Below are 27925 nucleotides of genomic sequence, written 5' to 3'. Positions count from 1 at the left end.
TTCATTTAGATGCTTTGTTTAGTATAGAGAAGGTCAGTGTGACTGTGCTTTAACTTTCTAGAGGAATGAAAAACCAAAATAATATTTACACATATGTAAAAAGTATTTAACATGTTAACATTAAACCAGTATTTCTCAATCTATACCCACTAAGATTGCAACATAGCACCATTAATTAAATAAGATATAGCCATTAAATTTTTTTCAATGTTGTTTCTTACAGTTTTACTGTAAGCTCAATTGTAGGTAGCTGATTCGTTAAAATTGGAATTACATATGACTTAAGAAATAGTCTGACAAAGTCTTTCAAAATATACAATCCAGGAAGAACATTAACCAAAGGGGATGCTTGGTCCTAAAGTTTTGTTTCATGATACTATATTAGAATCTTTTACTTAAGAGATGAGTAAATTTTCAGTCAAAGTCTTGTCTTTCAAATTATTTTTTATTTTTGCAAACAAACACTCCCCTTTCCTTTCAAGCCATCTTTTCACTTGTCTTTTGATCCTTAAGACTCCACACATAACAAGAGAATTCAGGCTAACAAGGCAGTGCATTAGAAACTGATACTCAACACTGGGCTGTACTCAAAGAAGGCTATCCTTTGTCTCTCTCTACCATGTCAATCCCTTCCTAAAACAGTAATTCTAAAATTTTTCACTCATGAACTTCATCAATGATTGCTTTTGCTTTCTCATACACTTAATTTTCTTTCTCCTTTACCAAAAAAAAAGAGAAAGGAGAAAAATGTCAGAATTTCTTCTCTGTTACTAATGAAACAATAATAAAATCTTTCTTATTTTATCCCCTTACAAGAAGTTCAATTAAGCTAATGTTTTTCTCAGAAGTTAGAATCCAGAGGCCCTCCAGAAGCTGGAAAGTCATTAAAACCATTTTTCTCCTTGAGCCTCCAGAAGGCATGCAGCCCTATGAATACTGAGAGTTTACCCCAATAAGACCCATTTTGGACTTGTGACCTCCAGAAGTGGAAGATAACACATTTGTGTTGCTTTCAGCCACTGAGTTTGTGGTTAATTTGTTAAAGCAGTGACAGGAAACTACTAAAACATGTTTTCTTTTTTTCCATTTGCTAGAGGAAATTTTACATTTTCAGATTCCATGAATATTTTTGCTCAAAATTTTTAAAAGTTTCATTTGCTCCTACCTTCAATTTCCAAGCAGTGTGAAGTAGCAGAGCAAAGAGAAAATCTCTGAAGCCCCCCAAAAATCTCAAAGTTCATAGGTTTGAATCCTGCTTTGCCAAATTACAGATTAAAAATTCCTCAGTGCCTCAGTTATTTTTTAAGTGACAGGACAGAAGATTCTACTTCAGAGAGATGTTAGGATCAAATGAGTAATACATGCAAATAAAGTGCTTGGCACACAGTAAATGCTCAATCAATGGAAAAAAAAAAAACCCAAAAAACTCCAGTGGCCCATGGAGAAATCCTGGCTAATGGATGCATTTTACTTGGCCCACATTGCACTAAATTAAAAACAACAACAACAACAACAACAATAGTTTTTGGCATTTAAATATTAAGAAAGTTTGCATGAAAGTCCAGACTCTAGCTTCTCTTGAAAAATGAGAAAATCAGCATTTCCCTACAGCAGCAGCATGATAGAATTGAGAAGAGTCATTTTCCTTGGCTGGGAAACACAATGAAGCCCCTCCACCCCTTTTATACCACACGTGGCCAGTTGTTGAATGCATTTACATTACCCAGAAGGTCTCTCTACTCAATCCAAGCTGCTTGAGGTAGAAGGGAGGAGTGGGGATGGGAGAACACAGCACCCATGCAGAGAATGAAATGCTAATATTGACAGTTTGGGGCGTGCCTGGTGACATTGGAGGTGGAGGTGATAAATAGGGGAAAAGGGTAATGATGAGGAGTTTCCTCAGTTTAATTATATCTTTATTACCAAAGAAATGTAGAAGCAATATTTGAACCTTATTAATTAGAACAGGACTAGAAAGAACAAAAACTGGATAAAGACACGTATGTTGGTAAGTCAAGTGGTAGAAATAATCATTCAAGTTCACCTACCAAGAATTCCTAAACTGATTTACCATTTTCCAAAAGGTAATTAAAATCAGGCTGTAACAGTAACTAATCTACAGCAGTGGTAACCAATCCTTATACTGTTCATAAATATTCGGTTGCCTCTCTTCTTACAGGCACGTAGAAGATTGCAGGTCCCTGCTGGGTTGAACTTAAGCTACAGCTCCGTGACTTGTTTTGGCCAATGAATCTGAGTGTAAGTGATGTGTGTTACCACTGGGCAAAAGCTTTAAGAATGAGTGCATGTTAGGGAACCCTCTTTTCCTTTTGTAGTGGCAATGTTCCAGGGAGTGCTGCTCCAACAGCCTAGGCTTTAGTGGGAGAAAAATGACAGTGTGTAGCAGTCACACTACATGCCTATCAGAGCAGCATGGCCCCTGGCAGGCATGCAGTATAAATGAGAAAGATCTTTTTGTTGTTGTAAGCCACTGAGTTGTATAGGTTGCTTGTTACAGTAGCATAATTTTGCTTATCCTGATTGAGCTAAAGTATTACTCTAACTTCAATCACTCATGGTTTTGGACATGTCTTTTACCTGCATTATAATTTACTTAATAATTTTATGGATATTACAATTACATTATTTTTATTTAGCCTTATCAAAACTATGTATATGATATGTATGAGGTATATTCCAATTACATGTTAATATACATCAAAGTAAATATGTAAGTATGAAAAGTAATCTTATATACCACATTTTGGGGAACACGGAGCTATAATAGGAAATGAACCTGATTTTTAAGGCTGTAAAATAAGAAACTGTGCTTTCATCCTCCAGGTTTAGCTCCAAATTTGAGTCTTGTGTGAATAGCCAATGTACTATATCAGAAAGGAGTGTATATTATGAATTTAACATGTGTGTGAATATACCATTTATAAACCGTGTCAGGTTTGTTTGCAGAAATTATTAATAAGGACAACATCATCAGGGCAATGATCTAATTTGCACATGCAAATCAAGGAGTACAGGTGTAAAGGGTAGATGCACACATATTTTTATAGGCTTCTCTATTGCATCCTTGAGTACTTGACCTTTAGCACCAATTAAAAATCATTATGTACACACCTGGTAAATGCTATCTAATGGGTGACAAACATAGACTCATGTATAATTACCATTTCCCAACAAATTAAGTAGATTACAGAAAGGAGTGGGGGGTATTTTATGGAGGCAATAGCCAAGAAAAGAGCTTAGAGATGCCTGCTATTTAGTGCAATCTGATGTAAAACCCCACATAACCCATGTATATATTATATTGTATACACAGCATATTCGAAATGTCATTCATTTATAACAGAAAAGACGTAAGAGAAGAACTTAGATAAGAGAAGGAAAAAAATGTTTTCTCCAAAAGATACAATTAAAATAATCAAAAGCAAGCTATATGCAGAATGACTTTGGGAATTAACAGATAATTAGTCTCAAAAAGGGTAGATTAAGGGGAGATATAAGAGCCACACTAGGTATTTGAAGGACTGTCATAGCAAAAAAAAAACTGGATGTATTTGGGTATGCCAATAGGAGGTAGGACAGAGAAAAGTGGGCAAATCTACAAGGAAATTTTAGGCTAAAATTAAGGAGGATATTTCAAATTGGTCATCTTTGGCAGCTCCAGCAGTCTTTATCAGGGATCATATGTTCTATCTCTGTAGGGAGGGCTTTGTAGAATGTCACATATTGAGAAGGATGATAAAGACCAACTTATTTCCCACTCTCTCCCAAAGCGTCAATTCTTTGATTGACATTCCATCCCAGTGGTCATTTAATACACAAATAGAGATAATAAATTCCCCCCTCTAAAACTATTCATACAAGGCCAACAAATTATTGCAGGCTAATCGAATATTAAAAAATATTTCAAGATATTACCTTTCATTTTCTCTTACGATGTCCCTTCCTTTCTTCCAGGTATAGGCAGGTTTGGGGGAAGCTTTTGGCTTACACTCAATGACAACTTCACCTCCCACTTTGACAAGAGTTACCTTTTTTAAGAGGGTTCTTGAAAAATCTGGACCCACAGCTGAAAGAGAATATAGACAATAAAATAATTAATAATCATATAAGAAAACAAAAAGCCCCACTACATCACTCTATGGTCTTTTTCTTTCTGTAATATACTTGTTGTCTTGGGTTTTCAAAAGGAGGGAATAAAATTTCTCCTAAAGTGAGTAGTACTGTAACTTTTGATGACTTTTTGAAAAATTGAGGTATAATTCACAGGGGTAAAAACCACCAGTTTTAAGTATATAGCTTAGTAAATGTGACATACTCCCAAGTATCTGCCACCAAGATCAAGATATATGGCATTTCCATCACCCCATTTAGGGATTCTTAAAAAAATCCATGCTCGAGTGAAGAAAATTTACAAAGTTCAGAGAAAGATAAGGAAAAGACAAAACAAGAAAATCCATGAAGAACTTTTCTGATTGGGGAGGCTAAAGCATCGCCTCTGATGTACAATAGTCACTGCCTCTGCTGTTCCTACAGCACTCTCTCTGTATCTCCATCAGGGTGTGTGTTAATGTGTCTAAATCATCCACCCTCCTTAAAAACAAGGGCTTTGTTCATCTGTCTCCTACTGGTACCTAATCCACAGTTTAGCACATTTAGGAGAAATTGACTTGTTCCTGATAGCTTGATAGTTAGAAAATTCTATTCCATGGTCAGCAGTTTTCTAAGAAACTTACTCATCTTGACATTATGTAGAAATAATATTAACTTTAATAAATTACTTTTTTCCTGAAACAAAAGACATGTACCTGTATTCTCAGTGAAGAAAAATAAAAGACGTACTTCTGGAAAATATCTATTTTCTTCAGCATTAATGGAACTAACGCATATCTGTTGTGAAAAGAGATTTGGAATGGATGGATTCATCTCTTGGAACATTAATTTTACCATATTTGAAAATCCCTGACTTTCAAAGTTAATTTTTAATGGGGTGATGCAATGTATAGACAGGACTGGTTTTACTATGTGAGGGTGAAATTAAATAATGAATCTCATAGGTAATTGATACCTCAATCCATGAACCTTCGATTCATGAGGGGAGTCCATAATTTAGAGAGTAATTCTATAATGATAAGTAGAATTAATAAGCAGAGTGTGCGAACAGATGTTTCTGACATAATGAGATAAATGGAGTTCTAATACAGTATTTAAAATTATATAATAAAAATTACAGGGCTTATGAAAGAGATAGGGTCAGGGTAGACCTACTCAATATTTATGTAATAAGAACAATGACCAAAACAATAGCACTTCTAGTAAATATGTTAACATGGATTAAAACACCAAGGTAAATTTCTGATAGGTAAATAAATACTACAAAAAACACAGGACTTCACTGTGTGTGTGTATGTGCATGTAGCTAGCTTGATAGGAGGGGGTTGGAAGAAAGAGTTGAGATTGTCAATCTAGTGAACAAGTGCAAAATGCAGAAATATTAAGGAGAGCTATGTAGTAAGGACTGCTGTGTTAGAGGATGTGACCAAATTGAGTCAAGAGGAAGAAGGTGGGGTGAATGGGAATTGCGTGTAGTACATATATTTTCCCCTTGGCTAGCTGTGTTCATCTGTGCTAGTATGAATTGTGTTTGGTTGCTGCTACTTAGTGAAATATATGAATTTATCCAACATCCATGTTATATTGGCATTTACCAATTTTAGTCAAGGAAACATGTTATAGCAGAACAGACTAATTCTCATCTTAGGTAAACATTCGGATTGATGCAGTGATGAAAAAAAAAGACCCAAGTCTTCTAGTAGTTTTATAAAAAGTATATTTTATGAAATAGTGTTACAAATCTGTATCATAAAAATTCCTTCTTAAAACTATATCTTCCTACAAACATATATTTTATCACTTTAAGCAGACAGTTTTCATCCGTTCAGGAGAAATTCTTCAGTTGCATTTGAAATGAGTTTACATAAATCAAACTGCACACAATACACAGGTCGATTTGTCAAGAACTATACACTGCTTTTATAGGATTTGAAATAGCAGTTTCAAAGGCATTTGTAATGTACCATTAATGCACATATCATCTTTTTGATATCCAAGAGATAATACTGGCTTTGAATATCTTTCTCTTATCAAAATGGAATTATAAATTCAAATCTCTTCCATTTGTTTTCTAAAAGCACAGCATGCTTAATTTGCTTCTGATGTTATCTAACTCTGCAGTGCTTTAAAGTGGAAAATCCTGTACCTTCATCAGTTTGTTAATATTTGACCCATTAAGGGGTTAATTTTAAACATCCTGCCATTTTGTTATCCTCTTTTAGATGAGATGCTCTGGAACTTAGGGAATGGTGCTTCATCTTTTCTGTACCTTATGTTTATTCAGATTCCCAGACACTGGCCCAGGAGAGGCTTGACTGAAAAGCAAGAGTTCTGTTCAATTTGAAATTCACAGAGAATGAGGTTTTAAAAGTTACTGGTAAGGTTCCCAACAGGGCACTACTAAAGCCCAGTCTTTGCTGACACTTAAAGTAGTATGCATTAGTCGTTTCCTAATAGTTCAGGAAAGATAAGACTAATTCTTAAATTACCTACTTGAGTCTGAGAGTAGTAGCTCAGATATGGAGAGACCCTCATTTGCTAAATCTAATAATATTTCTAATGTGAACTACCAGAGGGCACCACTCTCTCATCATTGGAATTATTCATGCTACAGGATCTCTTCCATGTAACAAATGTGACTTTTTATTGCTTATCAATGATCTTTACTACATTAACATTACATTATCTATGAGAAGCATTGGCTGAGAGAAGCCCTCTATGCCATTCTTAAGTGTTTACTTTTACTAAATTAAATGACAATTGGTCACATATCAAGCATATTTTAAGTAGCCAATAATAGAAAATTGTGAAAGCAAAAGTTCTGTACCTCCGTTTCATTTCTCAAGGGCAACAGTAAGAATGGTAACTCTTTAACCAGATGTAAGTGGCAGTCCCATTTAGCAACTATCTGGGCGTGACCTTTTCATATATTATCAAAGATGGGAGGATAATTATTGTGCTAGTTCTATTACAGTTGTCTCTTATGCACCACTGGAAATATCTGACAGTTGATGGAGAATATTAAGGCTGGTCTTCATAACAGAAGTTCAGGATTTCATATTATTTTAACCTTTATCTATTACCTGTAACTATAAGCTCACCATTCTATAAAAATAAACCTAGAGTGAATGCCTTCATTCAAACTTCCATCACTGAGGAGATAAGGCTGGTAGCAGATTACAAAACCCAAACTTCTCCTGGCTTGCTGAGTAGATCAGATATCTAGAAGGCTGGCTACAAGGAAAAATTTATTCTTTCAATGTCCAATATTTCAGAATGACTTATCTGAAATCAGCCCTCTCTGATCAGGGATGATATTCACAAAGAGACTCTCAAAAAAACTCTGAAGTAGAAGATGTTTCTATCCTAAGATAAATACCCCAACACCCTTCCAAGACCCCAGTATCCAACCCTTCCTTGTTTTGGTCTAATTTACTGTGAGAACACTCCTACTTTGGTAGCTCCTTTAGGCAAGTTATCATAAAACAGAAATAATATTGACAGTCAGAAGGTTGTTGTGAGGATTAAATGAGATAAGATCTATAGTGCATATATAAAGTATGTAGCACTATATTAATCCAGGTAAGTACTTCATATCTACCCTCCTACTTTTATTTCTACTGCTGCCCCCATCATTACCATTACCAGAGACATTTATGTTAAAAAAAAAACCTTCTTTTTCAGAGAAATACATCTTTTTCTTTAAAAAAAAAGTTGTTATTTAGAAAGGATTATAGATTCATAGAAAGTTGCACGGATAGTACAAGGGGGCCCCCATATCCTTCACCAAGTTTCCCCCAGTGACTACATCTTATTAACTATAGTACACTGTCAAAACATGGAATTTGACATTGGTGCAAGTGTGTGTGTTGTTCTACTTCATTTTATCTCATGTGTAGAGTTGTGTAACTACCACTGAAATCAGGATACAGAATTGTTTCATCACCACAAAGATTTCCTTGTGTTATCCTTTTATAGTTGCACACGGTACTTTTCCTACCTACTCTCTTTAATCCCTGAAAATCATTAATTTGTTCTCCATCTCTGTAAATATGGAATTATAAAGTATGTGACCTTTGGGAATTGGTCTTTTTCCTCTTACCATAATGTTTTTGAGATCTACCAAGATGTGTTTCAAGTATCTGCTCCTTTTTATTGCTGAGTAGTATTTCCCAGAATGGATGAGAAATACATCTTTAAATTCAGCATTTCAGGCACTATACTTGTGGGCACAGGACAGATTTCAGGATCTTTCAGCACCTTCTTTGTCAACAAATAGGGGCAGGCATAGCCTTTTATGTTTTTATAAAAGGTTGAAAAGCCAAAAATTAATTTTGTCAACATGGGTGGAAACTTTTCTTCTTATTGCCAGAAAAACATTTTAAAGCAATTTTAGAACATCATTTTTATACGGTAATTACCATGTTAAATCAAAATCACTCTCATGTAATTCTTGAAGTAGAGCTTCAGCTGCTAAATCCTAATTAACTTTCTTTGCGTTACCCTCAAATCTGTAATTGCCTGACCTTCTCATATCAGTCTGAATTAGTGATATTCCTTATATTTGGCACAGTGCCCTAAACCCTCCAACAAATTTATGTTCTTGGTAAGGCAAGTTGTATATATTATTGCATTGCCATATTCAACTATGAGTAACTTTGTTATGATGTAGATATGTTTGATAAATGAAGAGAATTACTAGACTGTGTGATGGTGAGAATACTAAAATCCCAGGGCACAAGAAAGGATAGCAGGTCTCAGCTTAGCAGTTCTGAGTCCATCAGCTCCTTTAAAGTATTATTTATCTGTACATTCCTTGGACTTGGCACAGTGTTTGGTGTAAAGTAAATGTTTAATCAATGTTTGTTGAATGAGTGTATGTTGAAGAAGTCAGTTCAGAATAGGGAATGCCCTTATTACAATGCTTTGCTTGGAGACTACATCCCTTTCTTCCCTTCAAGTGGGGTTCTAAATGGCTTCTTGAACTCTGTGGCCTATATACAGTATATTCCATCCTCTGTGAAGGGGATCTCAGCTAAATGAAGCAGAGTTTCCTACGAAGTATGACATGGGGTGTTCACACTCATAAACACTCTGCCCTGGTGTGATGGTAAATGTTCAACAACTGGCTCTCCATACAAAACAAAGAATGCAAAGCAAAGCAAAGCAAAGCAAAGCAAAACAAAACACCAAAGACCCTGCTTCAATAAGCACCAGAAGCAGTTTTTCATGCCAAGAGAACACACCCTTCGTCTTTGTGCTATGTGTATTTTCATCCACTCTCAAAGGGTTTTTATTAAAAGGAACTTGCCTAATACCAAGAACAAATGATTTCCTTCATATTCTTGAACAATCATTGTCTGCTCATGTTGGAAATTTACAAAGGTGGAATATTTCTGGTACAAATGCTCTATTTTTGGAGGGAATTACCTCACATGACTGATAGAGCTCTTGTCAATACTAGGATCATGTACTCTTGCGTAATGTCACAACAATGGAATTGGATTAATGAACTGGATAATTGATTATACCAATAGACCAGCCCTGTTATTATTCCGCCCTCCAATCTCTAATTGCTTTTACAAGTCAGGTGCTATGTGGCTGTGTTGGTTTAAGACTGGGTAATAAGGGGATCTAGGAAGCATATTATGGATTTGTGGCACCTGATTTAACGGACCATAAGAATCATCTGGAGAAAACAAACTCCATTTTTTTCTCTAGTGTTCAGAAAGACACATAAATGAGCACAGAATGGTTAAATGACATAACCAAAGCCTCCTTGTTAATGAAGAAAAAAATGTTTAATCACATTCATATTTTACAAAACTGAAGAATTGAGTTTGTTTTAGGACTAAGTGAGATAATTGCGCCTGGAGAGTATTTTTTAAAGCAATGCTTCCATAATTTGTTAAGCTGCCTTTTGTCTGTTATTTTATTTTTTGAAGTTGAAATAAAGTTTACTTTAAAAAAAAAGAATCACTGAATGAACTGGAGGAGAGTGTAAACCATAAGGGTAGTGAGAGCTAATGTTTAAATTGTACAGAGTTTCTACTTAAGTTGATTGTAAAATTTTGGCAATGAATAATGCTGATGATGGTAGCACAATATTGTAAAAATAATTAACAGCACTGAATTATATTTGTGAATGTGTTTGAAAGGGGAAATTTTTAGGTTGTATATATGTTACTTGAATAAAAGTTGAAGAAAAACAAGAACAGGGGATCAGATGTCGTTCAAGCAGTTGAATGCCTGCTTCCCACATGGGAGGTTCTGGGTTCAGTTTCTGGTTCCTCCTAAAAATAAAAACACAAACAACAAGCAAACAAATGAAAAAACAAACTCAGGGAAGCCAATATGAACTCAGTGGTTGAGTGCTGGCTTCCCACATATGAGATCTGGGATTCAATTCCTGGCCCCAGTACCTTAAAACAAAAACAGAAACAAAAACATAAGACTGTTGAACACAGTGAACCCCATTGTAAATGATGGACTATAGTTAATAGTACAATTATAACAAATGTACCGTGCTAAGGCAAGGTGTTAATAATAGGTGGCTATGGGAACTCTATTTCATGCATGATTTTTATGTAAACTTAACTTCTCTAATAAAAAAAAAAAAGTAAAAATAAAACTGTGATTCCAGGAGGAGAAACATTTGGTAATCACCTGGGAGCTTGTTAGAAATGCAGAATCTCATGTCCCACCCAGATGTGAATTCAGAGTCTGAATTTAGCAAGATCTACAAGTTATATGTGCATTAAAGTTTAAAAAGCACTTCTAACTCTTATAGAAAGCCACTTCTCAAACTCCCTGTGTGAGGTTACGAAAATAGAATCAATTTGTTGCCAGAGGTGGTAGAGGAGGAAAAATTACTTAATTTATTTTATTTACTTATTAATTCAAAAGAGACTTGGGTAGATAATGGTAAAGGAAGAAAATGATGAATACAGTGAAAAGATGATTAAAGTCAGAGGAAGAGCAGGAAACAATCATACTAAAAATTTAGTTTATTAGAATTAGTATATTAGCGTCAAATTAGTCAAAGCAGACAAGGTAACATGGTGGGCAGAGGGAAAAACATATTTCTTACTGGTTGATAAAAGAAAACATGCCATTTTGCTAGAAGACTCCAACATTTCTCCTGGTTCTACATTTTAAGAGGAATTTATTGGAAATCTCTTTCTGTAACAGGCTATAAACTTCAGAATGAGACCTCACAGCAGTTTTCCAGATAACCTGGAGATTTTGCTTATAGGACAGTGTATTGTGGCAGTACTCAGTGATGCCTGGTTTGTCTTCCTGAGTTTTAAACTCTAACATATTGCAGACATTTCTTTTGGGGGAACTGATATACAGGAATCATTGTAATATTTATCCCTAAATTTTCAATGTCTTCCTACAGTTGACTTTAACTCACCAGACCTACAACTGCCCAACATCAACATCTTTATAGATCATGGGAGTCTGTAAAGTTGCTCTGTGTTCCCATCCTACTCACTGTCTTGGTGAAATGGGACCTTGAGCCAAGACTGGAATCTCTAATGCCTGATATTCCATTTTGACAGGAGGATATTTGAATCTGCCTAATCAGAGGTTTTGCTCAGTAGACTGTGCTTATCTTTAAAAAGCAGACAATCCAACTGTTCACCAACAGATGGATGGATAAACAAAATGTAGAATACTCTTGCAATGGAATATTATTTAGCCATGAAAAAGAATGAAGTTGTGATACATGTAACAATATAGATAAATCAACTTGCATGATCAGTCTGCAAGAAACTTTGAATGGACCCTTCCCATTCTACTCTTTAGCATCCTGTTCTACGCTGATGTTACCTGACACCAAAAGGCAAGAGTGGCATGCCTACCCACAGTCGAGTCTGTGTGTTCCTAAACCTGTTTATGCCAGTTGTGCTTTACATTGTAATGGTGTAATGAAATACCTAAATAAGCAAATTCAAAGAGAGTTAAAGTTAGATTAGCATTTACCAGGAGCTGGAGGGAGGAGAGAATGGGGAGTTATTGCTCAACAGGTACAGAGTTTCTATTTGGGGGTGATGAAAAGTTTTGCATATGATAGAAGTGATGGTTTTAAAATGTTGCAAATGTAATCAAGGCCACTGCATTGGACTTGAAAATTGTTAAAATGGGAAATTTTGTTATATAAATTTTTACCACAATGAAATTTTAAGAAAAATGGGGGGAGGGTTTCACAGAGGTGGCAGGAACTAATCTGCATCTTAAAGGACTTAGAAAAAGCAGCAGAGCAGATAAAACCAGGACCGCAAAGACTCCAAGGGAAGAATGTGCTGGGGTTTGAAGGTCATGCGCCGAAGGTGCTGGGATTTGAAGGTCAAGGCTAGAATACCAATATGGGAAGAGCGGAGAGTTCATGTGGGGCATGGTTAGAAAGATGGCTTATAACCTAATTACAAGGAACCTGATTGGCCCCAATTTTTTCCCCCTGTGGCTTTTGAGCGGGGAAGTGGAAAGCATAAGTGATACTGGCAGAGCTGTGCTGGATGGAATTGGATGTGTGGTGATAATAAGAAGTGATAACAGCCTTGGTTGGGATGTTGATAATATGGAAGGATAACTAATAGGAAGCAGTGACAAACCAGGGAAAAGAAAAAGGGAGCTGTTGTTAGTTATGAGAATGGATACTAGCTAACAAAAGCAAAAAACTTTTATATTGCTATAAACACTTTTAAGTTAACAAAACCTTTCCTATGTGAGCTTTTAAAATTTTTGCAATAAGGTGAATAGTAGCATCCTCATTTTATAGGTAAACAAAGGCTCAGTAACTTGCTAAAGATCTCAACTATGAACATAGGTCTTCTGACTCCATGTCCAGTCATTGGTCCATAGTTTCCTTCTTACAATGCTTTCAGATAAAGCTCCTGCCTAGGAGGCTACAGATGGGTAAGAAAGGTATTTGTCCTCTCTTTGGATGCTGATCACACTCAACACATTTGATTATTTTGCAATCTGGTTCAATGAGGCAGTTGAGAAATCAGCATTGGATGCAGATGAGTACTTGTGAAAGTCCCTGTGAAATAACTTTTAGTTTAGCTCTAATGTTTTTCAAATTTGGAAACCAGTCATTTGGATAAATGCCAAATTAACCAGATAATTGCTCAAGCCTGCACCTCACTTTAATTGGACCATCAGTTACTTGATGGCATTTGAGTGCTCTGCCAGGGTCAGATGTCCTCAACCAAGCAGGCCGGGCAAATCCCCATGACACCGAACAATGAGACAGATTTTCTCAAGGCAGAAGCTGCTTCTGCTCCATTATACAGTCCTGACAAAATCAGATCATGTTTAACAGACCACTGGGTGGACACCCATTTGCTTTTAGGCATATAGCTCATGTCATTTCCAAACCAATGATATTCTGTATTAAAGCACCTATACTACCCAACTGGATTATGATACAGGTAACTTGGACAAAGCAACCAAGAATATTGGCCTAGTCACAAGTACCTGTCCTCCAGAAAATGCTGTTTGTGCACCCACTCGGATGCCCTCTTTTGGCCCCAGCTGCCAGGAGTGCAGTGAGTCTTGATTGCTGACCACTATAGCTGCCCCCTTCTCTGAACTATGAAGGATATGCCCATCCCCTACCCACCCACCCCTCCTACTACCACCACCCACAGGGTGGCTCAAGGAATGACTCATACATGGATGCCAAAGGGCAACCTCCTTGCCTCAAGGTGGGAATAACTTCGAGGCGTAACTTAAGTTCCAGAATTCCCCCTCCAGGATTAGACCTAGGCAAGACTTTACCTGACACTTTGCCTTTGCTCAGCTCCTTTCCTGCTTTCTCTTACAGGGAGAACACACCTTCAAGGAATCACAGGTACCTGAATACTGACTTCAGGCTCTGCTTTTTGGAACTCTCATGTCAGATAATTATCTTTATCACATAGTTAAGACACAGGACATAAGCATCCTGTATGAGCATCATAGAAAAAATTCAAGTTTGGTAATTCAATTAGCAGTCCCTGTCACCAATATGATGATCTACCGAAATGGACACCAATTCTAAACATGAATAGGAATACTTGCTTTGAAAAAGTAATTTTTTTGCCAATATAATACTTAACAGATAGTGTATAAGAGCTATACAGGTTTTGTCATGGTTACAAGACTCTATTCACTTCATATCCAATATAGTTTCATGAGTGGGAGGGAAGGGATGGGAGTAGGATTATCATCCCAGGACACCTAGGGACACCTAGCATTCCAGGGAAGCTAGACCCTGGGAAGTTACATCACAAAAGTGAGTCTCATCCATGAGGTATGTTAGCACAGGAGGAAAGGTCTGGGAAAATTTGTCTTTGGGAATAATAAACTACCAATTTTAATAGGTCAGTCACAAACAAGGATGTTTCTGTTTGATGTACTCATAACTAGGCCTGCTCTAATATACTGACCTCAAGGTAAAAAAAGTCTCTCGATGGAATTCGCCAATACAGTGAGTAAATCACCCAGCACCTGAGTTAATTATTTAGCAGTTTCAGTCCATTAAATATAGATATGTTACATACACATTAAATACCCAGACAGAACACATAAAATAAGAGCAAGGGAAAAGCCTATTAAATATCTGCTTCCTTACCATCTCTTATTTATGATTATAGGTTCTTGCCTAGCATTAAAAGGGAATCTCCTCTATAGCACTGGAAGATCCTGATACACAATCAATAAGTGAAACCCACGCAACTTTTCCTTTTGTTCCTTACAGCAAAATATCTTGTTTTCACTTTGTTTCTTTGTTCAATTAAACCTCACTGCGATTCTGGCGAACACAGGTAGTAAAAAATAAGTTATTTGGCCCACATGAGTAAAACTAATACTACTCTATAAGAAACAAATGAGTTGTGGAACACGGTCCTAGTATATCTTAACTGAGTAAAGTAATATTAATCTGTGTAATTTTAAATTGTCGAATGTCTTCTCCCTTATTCACTTAAGATGGACTCTAGGAATTTACCTATTCAACACTTAACTGCCCCTCAAATCACTTGGATTATATTTACATGATTTTTTGGAAGTGAGCGTGGGATATTAGAAAGGAAAATTTTAGGTTTATCATTCAATGTTCTCTAAAATTGGTGCTCAGTTAATTTTTTCATCCTTTACTTTCAAGTTTAAACTCTGTACATGGTTTATGTATTTGAATGAAAATTTTTGGAAAAAATTCAGGATTCTCTTTGTGAAGGAAACTATTCTTGGTGTTTCTTAACTTTAAGTCTTTTTTCAGGTTATTTTCTTCTGCTCTGGAATATTCTTGGTCCTCTTTTCTGTCTTCCAAATCTAAATTACCATTTAAGGCTCACCTGTCATCCCAGCCCATTAGCCAAACTCCCTTTCCTGAATTCCTGGAACCTTCACTATTTTACCACTTGCTAGTTACGTATCATTATTGACATTATTGTTCTATTGTCAAACATGTTTGGGATCAGGATGGTTAAGTAACTTCTCAGCCATTTCCATCTTACCCTCACTGCCTTTTCTTGCCAATCTTGGGGGGATATAAGAACTTTAAAGACTGAGATCAAGAATTCATTTGGTATTAAACATCCCATTTGAAAATATTTGAAAGTAGATGTTGGAACAGTGGTTCCCAACTCATAGGATGTGAACCTTGGGAAGGGTGGGCTGTGAAAAGAGTTGTTTTTAGCTGTCGTTACGTATTTCCACTAAAATACATATAGACATATCACATCTCCAATAGGTATATAAACATTCTGACATTTTCAAATGTGTGTAGATGTTCTAGACCAGGGGTTCTTAACCTTTTTTGTTCCACAGACTCCTTTGCCAGGCAGACCCCTTACTAAGTCTGCACTATACTGTGTATTATTTAATAAATATATCACATCTGCACCAACACATCCCCACAAGAATATTTTTTTATTTATTTCAATTTAAGCTCATGGACCCCTTATTAAGAACCCCCATTCTAGATAAACTCATTTAATTATATTTCTCACTTCATTGTAGTCATTTGTTACTACCAAATCTTATTTTAACAGTGGGATCTGCAAAATAATCAAAGGATTCCAGACTTATAAATTAGCAAGTATTCATCTAGAGGGGTGTAGGACATGCAATTCATTCATTAGGCCATAACCTCTCAGAAGAAATTCCTAAGCAATCTACTATGCTCACTGTACTCCAAACTATCAGTTCCAAGTACCAATAATCAGGGCAAAGCTGGGCGGAGTAAAACCATCACACTTATCCTGGAGAAGGTGGGAGCTATTGTTGGGGCACTTATAAGGTGAGATGTATGAGTTTTAGACCATGTTTATAGCAGGCCAACCCAAGGGAGTTATTCCAGAAGCATAAATCTGTTCCTAGGTCTTTTGGAAAAGGCTGCAGCTCCACGGGTTCTTAAATTCTTGTTTTAAATGGGAAGTTGGTCCAAACTAAAGAACTTGGTGAGAAGAGTAGGCTTGGAAGTTCTTCCTTCCTTTTTCACCTTGCCCAGGATGGAAGTTCATTCAACATGGGAACATCTACTTCTACATGCAAAATCTACATGGTAGGTACCAAGAAGTGTTTTACAGAAAACAAAGTAAGGACTATGAAACTAGGCAAAATAACAGGATTTATATGAATTAGCTCCCTTTGTTTCTCTTCTTCATAATCTTTCTATTATATTATCACCAAGGAGAACCACCTTTTAGATGCTCTAAAATAGGTTCAGTGTCAGAATCATTTACCTTTGTTTTTGGTGTTTTTATTTTCATCTCCTCTTCTCTCATATTAACAGATAAAATCTGAAGTCAGAGTCAAGTTTTTTCTCTGGGACATATGCAAATTGACGGCCAAGACTTATTTTTTAATGCCCAGAGAATCATCAATTTACTCAACTTATTCTTTGAATTATTTGTTTATTAACTCATTAATTCATTTTTAAAATAGTTGCTCAGCTCCTTCATTCACTGACCACATTCATTCTTACATTCATTCAATATTTATTCAGTGTCTATTACATGCTTCAGTATTGTATTAAGTGTAGGGATAAAATGATGAATTAAACCACATACAGTTCTTGATAGCATGAGAAACTTAAAGTGCAGTGGGGGGAAAAAGACAAAATAATCACATATACAAATGTAAGATGCAACCACAGCACGTGCTATGAAGGAGAGGTAAGGAGTCAGTGTAAAAGTCTCTAATAGGAGTTGACCTAGGCATGGGGCTAGGGATGGCTTTCCAAGGAAGCAAGGAAGGACCTGAGTAAGAGAGAAATGGGAAGGGGCTAATGAAGAGAAGAGGGGGAATGAAACACACTCCAGGGAAGTTGATTTGGTTCATGTGATAAAGCTTCCGCCTACTATATGGGAGGACCTGGGTTCAATCCCTGGGGCCTCCTGGTGAAAAAGAAGAGAAAGTGTACCCGTGCGGTAAGCCAGTGCCTGCAAGAGTGCCCACGTGGTGAGCACAAGTGCCTGCACGAGCCAGTGCCTGTGCAAGTGAGTCACGCAGCAAGATGATGATACGTCAACAGAGAGACAAGGGGAGAGCCAAGGTGAAGTGCAGCAGAAGCCAGGAACTGAGGTGGTGCAATTGAGAGGGAACCTCTCCACATTCAGGAGTCTCTAGGATCGAATCCTGGTGAATCCCAGAGGAGAGAAAATGAGAAGACAACACAGACAGCAAAAACAGAAGGACAGGAGGAGGGGGGCGGAGGGGGATTAAATAAATAAATAAATAAATCTTAAAAAGAGAAAGAAAGAAAAACATGCCAGCAGAAGGAACAAGATGTGTCAGTGGCCTGTGGAGGACTAAAGGGTGGTGAACATACAGAAAAGAAAGGTCCGCGTGGTTGGAGAGGAGGGAGAAAGGGCACAAAAGAAGAAATAAGTGGCTGGAGGTGTGGGTCAACAGTGGATTGCATGGGAAATTCACATATGGAGAAAGACCAAGATCCACTCAGCCAGCTGTTCAAACCAAGCCAGCCCCTTTTCACTCTGTAGTTTGCATGAAATCAGAACATGAGCAACAGACTCCAAAGCATTTCCGAAACTTTGCTCAATTTATAATTGCGGTCAATAGAGGCTTAAAGATGCGTGCCCAGGGAACTGTGCTGCCCATTGTAAGCATCAGGAGAAGCTGATTTAGAAAGTGGTCTCTTTGCATTGCTTGTAGATGGCATTAATTGTTTCTCCATCGATATCTTCAGCTTAAAGATTTCTTAACCCTTTTTTTTTTTAAGTTGAACATTTATGCTTGGCAAGCCACAGGTTAGTTTAGTGATTTAAAGAGTTTTTTCCTCCTTCTTTCCTATATAAATACTTACCTATAACACTGAGCTCTGCACTGGAGAAGATAACTCCGTGTTTATTCTCTGCCACACACTGATACATGCCCACATCTGAGAGGTTCACTGTTGTTATGTTGAGTGTTCCTTGCTCAATTTGAATCCTATCCTGTGAAAACATAAAAGGAACGACAACAACAAAAACAATGACCTTCTACAACTGAGATCTTAAGGCAATTTTGCTACATGTTATATCAAGGGGACTTAAATGGGAAGAAAATAGCCATCAGATAAGCAATTTACATAACATGATCTATTTATCTGTCAACTAAATTTGTGGCAGGTCAGATGCTAAATGGAACAACCGGTACATCAGCTGGTAAATGGAATTTAAATTGTAGTACTCTCTTGAGTTCTCATTGATTTAATAGTGAAACCATTCAGATTAATATCCCCTCTAAGTAGATGAATTTGAAGTTTAAAATGTTTTTTTTTCCCTCTGAGGCTTTGTGCTAACTGGAGGGTAAAATACAACCAAATTTACTGTTTAGAGCATTTAAAACACTCAAATTATGAGCAAGCAACACTTTGAAGGCTAATAGGATTGCAATCTTCTCAGATGAAACCGTGGCAAACATTCAATATCAGTTGAGGTTTATTAAAAAATGTAGGTATTAATAATTTAATGCTCCCTTACTTTATTGCTGTCAGTTACAAGGTTTAAACTTCAGACCATCTGCTGGGAGCCAAATGAAGAAAGCAAAAGCTAGTGTATGGAACAAAAGACCATCCTCATTTGTCAACCTGAGGATATATAACTAGTGTTATCAGTTTCCACAAGTATCAAAAAGGATCTCCTCCTCCCCAGGAGAGATGCCATTTAAAAAAATAAAATACATAAAGAAGTCCTGGCTTTCTCTTTGCTGCAGGGTTGCAACTTAGTAGGGTGGACCCTTTATTACATTTTTATCAAATCTAGGCATCCATGTTCACTCCCACTAAAGAAACTAAGGAAAAATCCAGTTTCCTGGGTCCCTACACTCTAGCAATTTGTTTGAACTTGGCTTTTTTAATTGAGAGACTCATGGGACTAGCAGAAGCCCTGCCAGTGAAAGGAGGGGTTGTATGCAGCAGGGGCTGGGGGAGGCAAGCAGTTCCCTTCCCTTCCTGGTCTGGGGATTTCTTCACTTCATTGTTTAGAACAGCACCCCCTGGGGCCTAGTGGAAAAACAGGCCTGAGGAACATGTCAAATTCCAGTCAACACTTGAAATTCAGTTGGAAAATGCAATAGGGAAAATTAAACTGGACACATTTGTGTTTCACTCTAACACCCTCTCTCTTCATTCAGACATCTCTGTCAGAGCCTTGCTCCATTTTGATGTGCATTTCTTAACCTATCAGTATTCCTCTTGTAATGGATGCTGGGATGCAACTTCCAGATATCCCTTTCAGGACTAAGGCATTTATTCCCCTAGCTGCTAGGAATGAGGAGGACTCACAGCCCAGTCCCTGTCTGGGAACTGCCCTTGCTGAAGGAGTTGCTTCGCCCAACGTTACACGCCCTTCCTTGGGACTGCTCAAATCCAATGAGTGATCAAAATGATCAATGCAGGGAGACAAGGGGGTACAAAGGCCTCCTTGCCTCTGTCTGGGAAACTCGGGCCATCCTGGCTCCAGAGCACCCTGAAGTCTTCTGCTGCAACTGCTTCACTTCTCCCTCTGCCCACTCCTGCTTCCCGGGATCCCTTATACGTGAAGTGCCAAGAGCGTGCTCCAGTATATCTCTTGCACAAAAATCTGTCTTGGAATCTGTGTTTAGCAAAGCCGAACTAAGACAGAGACTGATGGCAAAAGTTTCAAAAATCATTCAAGCTTTTCTTTCCTTTGCACCATTTCTCCTCCTCCTCCTAACTTTTCCTTGAGAAATTTTCCATTTAACTAATTCTGACCTTAATCAGGTAAAACTTGCATGGTTCTGAATCAAAGAGATATTTAGTATTTGAACTCTGGCTCCATTATTTATTAATGATGTGATCTTAGGTAAATTGCTCAGTCTTAGTTTTCTTGTCAGTAAAATGGGCATAACAATTCCATTTACTTCATAAGGACTCTTATGAATATCATGAGATAATGTCTGTGAAGTGCTAATATGGGTTCGCATCTGTTAAAATTGTTTGAGAAGCACCATTCAAATCCTTTGTGAATGCTGTTATAATATATAACTTCCCCTTACAAAATATATACAGTATGAACAGAATTTTTAAAAAAATTATTAATTTACTCAACTTTGTCAAATTTAATTTATACTATGTGTTGTGGTTTTCCCTCAATGATTTGATATTTCCAAGGTATCTATTTTGTTCTTTTTTATCTGTCTGCTTATATTTTTTAAAATCTTGTTTATTTTTATGGACATGATTCCTTCATTTATTTCTTTGGGCATCCTAAATGCACTTATTTCTATTTCATTGTTAAATTGTGTTTTGGAGTATTGGTTTGCAGGCTTATTTTGGAAAGGAATTAATTTGTTTGTCTTTCTCCCCCTGTTCAGCAGTTTTGTGGTGTTTCACCACATCCCCTAGGCTGCCTGTCTAGAGACAAGTCTAATCATGGCTCTCAGAGGTCCCACTGTGGGGTGATACAGAGACTATGGCAGTGCTGGTCCCAGCCAGTGTGGGGAATGGCTCAGAGTCTACACCTCTCTTACACCAGGTGTCCTGTTAAGCCAGGGAGTAGTTTTGCTGCTTTTTTTTTTACCTGGGTGCTATAGACGGGAGGGATGCTCCAAGGATATTGTATTCTGTCTCCACAGAGCGTTTTTACAGCTGAGCTCCCAGCTACAACTGCCTGCCTCCAGGCCTTCAGGCTGGCAGCTTCAGCCCGCCCCCCCACCCCCCATCACTTTTAGGTTTTCTTCTATTTCTGTTGCATAGAAACATTTATCTTGCATTTAAATTTGTCATTACTACATGTCTGAGGCAAAGGGGGTATTTTCATGGGAAACTTAACCACACCATTTTGACTGGAAGTTTCCCTGGACAGAAGAGAACAAATAAAACCACACTGAGATGGGAATTTGGATGCCGAGAGGTCACTCGTTTCCTGAGTGACTCACACTTACCTACTGCACTCACAAATTTATATCCTTGCAAAATTACACATTCCAGACCTTTCAACGGTAAAGCCACAGACGTTAATCTGTGAAGACCAAAGATGTACTATAGAAGCTTAACTGAACGAGGCCTACCAATTGGATCTATGTTCACTTCCCATTTATAACTGTATTCACTCATTTATTTCACTAGTAATGGCCTTAGGTTGCATATTATTTTTGAAGCAACTCACCATTTTCCTGTTTCCATAGCAATAAGGACACATTAAATATTACAGCCAATACTAGACACAATTATCATCGATTTGCTTACCCGAGTTAACAGTGGTTCACCATTTTTTAGCCATCTGTATGTAGGCTTGGGCCTTCCATTTGCTTTACATTCCCAAAAGACATTTTCTTCAATGGCCACGTGGATATCATTTATTTTTTGAATCCAATTTGGTTGAGCTATTGCAGTTCAAAAGGCAAAGAAAAAGCATTTACATTCAGGCATTCGGGGCATGCTCAAAGTATTTTTATCATATGCAGTCAAGGGGCAGAAGTGGGCTTAGAAGAAAAATCCCTTTTCCAGAAGTCATGTACGTTACAAGACTGGGTAGAAGTTTAGGTACTTCTTTGAGAAGTTATATCCCACTTTATACTACCCTGAACCTCCTTGTTTTTGTGGTCCATGTTGCTAATCTTTCAATCATTAAAGGCAGAAAGAATTGCCATTATCTGTATAACAAAATTAACTGAGCATCTTACTCACCTTCCAGTATCTAATTGTTCTTTGTACTCCTTACTAGGAGAAATCCACCCCCAACATCCTGACACTACTGACTGAATCTTGTAGTCCCAAATTCATACTGTATTTCCCAGATTCCTTTGTAGCTAGATAACCTTTTGATTAAGTTCATGCTAAGGGTACATGTGCCAAAGTGTAAGAACAAATTTCATGTTATTTACTTAAAGATGCTTGTGCTGTACACTTCTTGTCCCCTTCCCACTGATTGGAAAACTGAGATAATTGAGAAAGCCTGGGGCTCAGAGATGGAGGCTATCAAGTTAAGATGGAAATGCTGATCTGTCAGCTTTGGACCTTGAATGATCTTGGGGAACCAAGCAGCTCTTGACCCCCCTGCCTGGCTTTGGAAAGACATGCATGAGAGAAATACACTTTTTATTTATGCCACTGAATTTTTGGGTCTCTCTGTTATAACAGCTTAGCCTGTCTCTAACTACCACACTTTATCTTCACATGTTTTAAGATAAGTTTTGTGACTCCTTTCTCCTTCAGTACTATCACTGTTGTTTATTATTGCCTGATTTCATCTCAATAGATTGTCTTCCACAGGAATATGGCCCTAAAACTCAAAATACATCAGTTAATGTTGATTTTTATCTCAACCTTCTTTGAAGTACGTAATTCCCACATTGCCCACTTGCTACTCCAGTCCACCAGCACCAAAATTATGCCACATTTCTCTTGCTTCATTGTTCTCAATGAAGATAAAGACAATGTTAAATTCACATTCCATAAAATGTCCCCATAAATATCAAACCTTGCCTAAAGAACAATTCATAATGTTGTTCATCATGGTGGTAAATGTATTTAGGTGAAAGACTTTTAGTGAAAGTCCATGCAGAAGAAAATCACAGCTATCATTCTGGGATGCTGTCTGCCCACAGGGCTTTTCTCTAAGGTAACACCTACCACTGTAAAGCTAATAATCACAGTGGATGTCTGTATTTCATAAGAAGATGCTACTCAACATTAACATGTCTTTTACTGTCTTGACTGCAGTATATTTGTTCAATGAGGCTTCAAATCAACCATAATTTAAATCAAAAGAAATCTACTAGTGTTGAGGGCAAGCTGTATTTCTTACCTTCTTAATAATAAAGAAAAGATTAAAAAAGAAACACTCAACAAGTCACTTAACCAAGAGGTCTTTAGGTCCCAGAACAGAGGCTGCTTCCTCTCTTTTCCATTTATAAGCGATTTCATGTTTGCAGAGAGCAAAGCACAAGTCTATAAATCCCTTAGTGAGGGGGATGATGCATTGCTGCATATGAGGGGAAGCAGAAAGTGTCGACTTCAAAAAAGAGAAAAAACATCAACAAGCATTAACTGGAACAAAGGGTTATAACCCTCATCCTTGAAAGAGCTGCAAGCCTGCCACTGTTCTCCACATTCTTGCTACTTATGCAAAGGGAGCACAAGAGGTAGGCGCCTTTTTAGATCTCTGCTTGGAGAATTTGATGTGTAACCCTGATAGAGCTAATGGCAGTTATGTGCCTGATTTCACATTCAACCTGCAGAATATTTACCCCCTACAGAGTCTGTGAAAAACAAAGCAAACAAGAAAAGCTACTGAATTCTGTGTGGAATAGTAACAACTAAGTCAAACTTTTCAAAGGGAGCGAGGAAAAAAATGGAAGGGCAAATGTAACTTATGAAGCAATGTCAAGTTGAAATTCAAAAAGGAAACATCAAAACCACGCGCAGAGACAGATTTCAATGTCATAGATTTCCTGTAACAATTTGGCTTATTCATTGCTTTCTTTCAGAAATGAAGAAAGCTGGAAGCAAAACCTTGAAATCTCAAAAAGGAGGTGGGGCAAGGAAGGGAGGACTTGAGAGGATTTTGAAAGGAACTGCAAAGTTCCAACTAATTAAACACTTCTGAGGGGTCATTTTCTCTTCCACAGGGTAATGGAGGCCAAGGTGCTCCACAAGCAGGCTCAGCGAGAGTTATTTGTGCTGGTCAAGATGACGTCAATGACTAATTCAGCCTTGGCGAGGCATCACCAGGTACATTGTTTTTAAAGGAAAATCCATTCAAAGAAGCCAATTTGGGAATGTTATAAACATATTCATCTTGAAAGGGCATATGTGGACAAGGGCCCACAGAGGTCAGGAATGGAATAACATATTTCATAAATGGCGAACAAACGAGATAGTCTTTATTTTAACATGCCAATTGCATATCTACAGGATAAAAGCCCACCCTGTGAAGGCTCTTGCTGCTACTCACTTAGACTGGATGAATCATATCTAAGTGGGTGAGTTTTTCTTGCTAGAACCACTAGATTCCTGTGTTTGATGGAAACTGTTCTTCATATCTTTCCAAAGTGTCACCTTTGGGTCACCTGGTTCAAGGTAGGTCCTTGGATAACAAGTTGTCCAGCTTAATGCATTATAGAAAACACAGCTTGTTCCTTTTCCTTTTTTTTTATCCATGTGGGCATGTGGCATTTGTTGCTTAATATCTAGGCTCAACTATATTTTATAACTCCAGGTCTAAATAAAAACTCCAATGCAGGACAGAACAGATTGGTTCAGTTCTATCATTTCAGGTGAAGGTTATATATCTAAATGCCCTTTTTAGTAACATATGCAAATCCCACATTATTAAAAATGAACCACCCATTTTGGCCTTTCAGGTATTTTCAAGGGTTGACATAGACAAATCCCTCCTCTCAGGCATACAAGTCTTGCTCTTAAGCTAAAAATTCAAATAAAAGGTTAAATGGTTGTGCTGGGATTTGATCCTGTGCCCCTGTTAGCTTCTTGGATAGATGAACAATCTCTTTATTTCAATCTTTTGTTCAATAACTGACATAAATGACCTAAAGCAATGTTTGTGAATTCCAGTCACTGGAACCATGCAAGCATGTCATCCAATAATAATTTATCCTATGGACAGTTATAATTTGAACTTTGATGGTCAAACAATTCTCAGAGGTATCTGCCTTCCCAATATTTCTAACAGAAAGAAAGGCCACTATGAGCCGTGGACACTGAAATGAAAAAAAAAAAAAATCTAAAAGAAAATGTATGATGCTGAAGTGATTTAAATTATTATTACAAAGATAACCTGTAGTCATACAAAACTATTTCTGGTTGCTTACAAAATCTTGGAGATGATGAATTGTCTCCAGGAAATGCAGAAATCTGGTAAAAACTATTTAAGAATTTTTTTGGTAGTGGGCCTGAAGATACTTGACTTTAGTTTACGATCTGTATAAATAATTCTCAAATTTTTTTTCCAGCCTGGAGTTCTTACACTGTTAACGGAATCAATGAGATACCCTCAGTATTTTTACCTGCTGATACCCTGTATTGGTCAATAGCACTATTCCTATTCCAACCTTACTGTAGAGCCTTCTAATTTAAAGTTCCAGTCTTCTTTTCAACTCCTGATTTCCAAGTCACAGAAGTCCCTTGAAGGAAGGATCTACAAGAAATATTCATGTTGCCTTTGGGGTAGGGTCCAGCTTTGGTCTTCGTTCAGCCCTGACCAACTACACCCTTCTTATTTCAGGTGCAAATCCAATCCTCGCAAACCAATGACCCTCCTAATAAGGGTTTTCAAACTATGTTCCATAAGGCCCTGAGCATTCTTGGAAGGTATCTCCTTCAACTACAGCAGACTTGTTTAGTTTTAAATATTGAGAAACCCATTTAAGAAGGAAGTAACTTGATTAAACACATGCACTTTGAAAACTATTATACTAAGGAATATAAATCTTGTATTGTTGTAGAAATGCCTTAGATCCTGTCTCCATGCCTTTTTACATACAATTTTGCATTTCTGGAAAGCTCCCTTCTTCTCCTTCCCTTAACTGCAGTACTGCCTCCTCCAGGAAGCTTTCCCTGTTCTGCCAATCACAATCTCTCTGAAAATGTATAGGTATTTGGGCACAAACAGCAGCAGTGTTTTGAGTCATCACTTGTACTGTTCCTTTATTCTTTGGTTTAATGCATTTATTGTTAATCAACATCTAAAAGCACACAGAAAGCTGCATTCAATTCAGAACTTTATAAATGAGTATTGGAGTAAAAACAGTTAGAAATCAGCAATATGTTCATTTAAAAAAAAGACCTTAAGATTAATTCACTCAGCCCAGTTCTACCCAGATAAATGAGGCTGTCACTCTAGTCACCTACATTTCTTTTTTTATCTTCAACTCAGTCACTATCTAGTATTTCTCTGAATCTGTTCTCATTGGGCTGCCCTTGTCACCATCCATTTGCCTACAGCCAAAAATACTACCAATCATGGATACTAATTTATGGACTATCTTATCAGTATCCCATTAGGTACATTATTTTTAAACCTCACAACAACCTATAAGATAAGTGGAAGTATTCTATTTTATGGATGAGGCCCAGAGACAGTAAGGTCCAAATTTAGTAAGTGGTTCAGTTAGGACTGACAGAGAGGCTTGCTTGGCTCCAAAATCTACACTTTACCTACAGGCTCTCAAATCATGTCTAACGTACTGCCAGTGGTGATGGGAGTACTCTTTTGGACCTGCAGTTTTCAAGCTTTGGTCTATGACCACTGGGAGTCCCAAGTCCCGTTTAGGGAGTACTAGAAATCCTCTCTTTTCCAAATACATATCTGTGTGAGACTGGATTTTCTTCATATATTTAACTGAAACAATTCTTCATGATGAACTGAATACAGAGGCAGGGTAAGAGTCCAGCTTTCTTCTGTTAAGTCAAACATTAAAGGAATTTCCATATATATAAACAATGCCACTCTTCTCATTAAGTTTATTTTTTTGGAAAAAATACAGTTTAAAAAATATATAATTATGCTAATATATGCTAATATACACTGGTGGTGGTGTCACAAAAGTAGTATCTAAATTTTTAAATTTTTCAGTTTTAATTCCAAATATGGTACACATAGGTAGATCATATTTACCTATGCATATATGTACTTCTATATGGAGTTTTCAAAAAGTTTTAAGAGTATAAAAGCTTGGGAACTGCTGCTCTTACTTTCCCATCCCTGTATTACTTTCTACTGGCCATTATTTGCAACATGCTTTCAATGCGCAGGTCTTGAAAAACTGTAGCAACCCACTTTACTGGAACTACCAGAGGAGGGGAAGGAAACAAAAATTGTACTTTAAGCAACATCCAGGGAAATTCTAAGGTCTTAATATCAGTTCTGTCCAGGATAGTTAAGCAGACTATTGCTCTACTGTGAAATTACCTTATCTGCTGAGTTCATTTTTTGGTCATTCTGTCCTTTAAGCCACTTTGCAGGGCTGAATATTATCTAGCAATCATATATACACAGCACATATCTATGGGGAAATTAGTATGCTGTGCTGCAAGATGTTTCTGTATTCACTTATTGATGACCTTAGTGATACTGAAACACCATTTGCAGTTTCATCAAGCCCCAATTTTTCCTGTAGAGCCAAAGGACTATGGCCGAGAAATACAGCCATATGTATAATTTGCAAGAAGAAAAAAAAGTTCATCTGGAGTCAAAAATCAGGTGATCAATTTAGGATATGGGAAGTGTAAAAGTCAACTGTTTATCTGTTTCATTTATGATGCTGGGTGTAGAAAATATGCAGAACTTTTTGTGGATGATTGATGGATTGT

The 27925-nt window shown here is 37.2% G+C and overlaps 1 protein-coding gene across 18 annotated transcripts in view; it reads right to left on the bottom strand.

The window, feature by feature from the left end:
• CNTN4 (contactin 4) overlaps positions 1 to 27925 on the bottom strand; it is a 936745-nt gene that overhangs the window by 157040 nt on the left and 751780 nt on the right. For all 18 annotated transcript variants that reach the window (XM_058288376.2, XM_058288377.2, XM_058288387.2 and 15 more), the window contains 3 exons: positions 21839 to 21975; positions 18452 to 18581; positions 3937 to 4087 (listed from right to left, as the gene is read on the bottom strand). In XM_058288376.2, the coding sequence (XP_058144359.1) occupies positions 3937 to 4087; positions 18452 to 18581; positions 21839 to 21975 (418 nt within the window). The remainder of the gene's footprint in view (positions 1 to 3936; positions 4088 to 18451; positions 18582 to 21838; positions 21976 to 27925) is intronic.

The sequence above is a fragment of the Dasypus novemcinctus genome, chromosome 26 (genome assembly GCF_030445035.2).
Source record: "Dasypus novemcinctus isolate mDasNov1 chromosome 26, mDasNov1.1.hap2, whole genome shotgun sequence".
In the NCBI taxonomy this organism is placed as follows: domain Eukaryota; kingdom Metazoa; phylum Chordata; class Mammalia; order Cingulata; family Dasypodidae; genus Dasypus; species Dasypus novemcinctus.
Note: the sequence above shows the minus strand (reverse complement) of the source record. Positions and strands in the feature narration are given on the sequence as shown.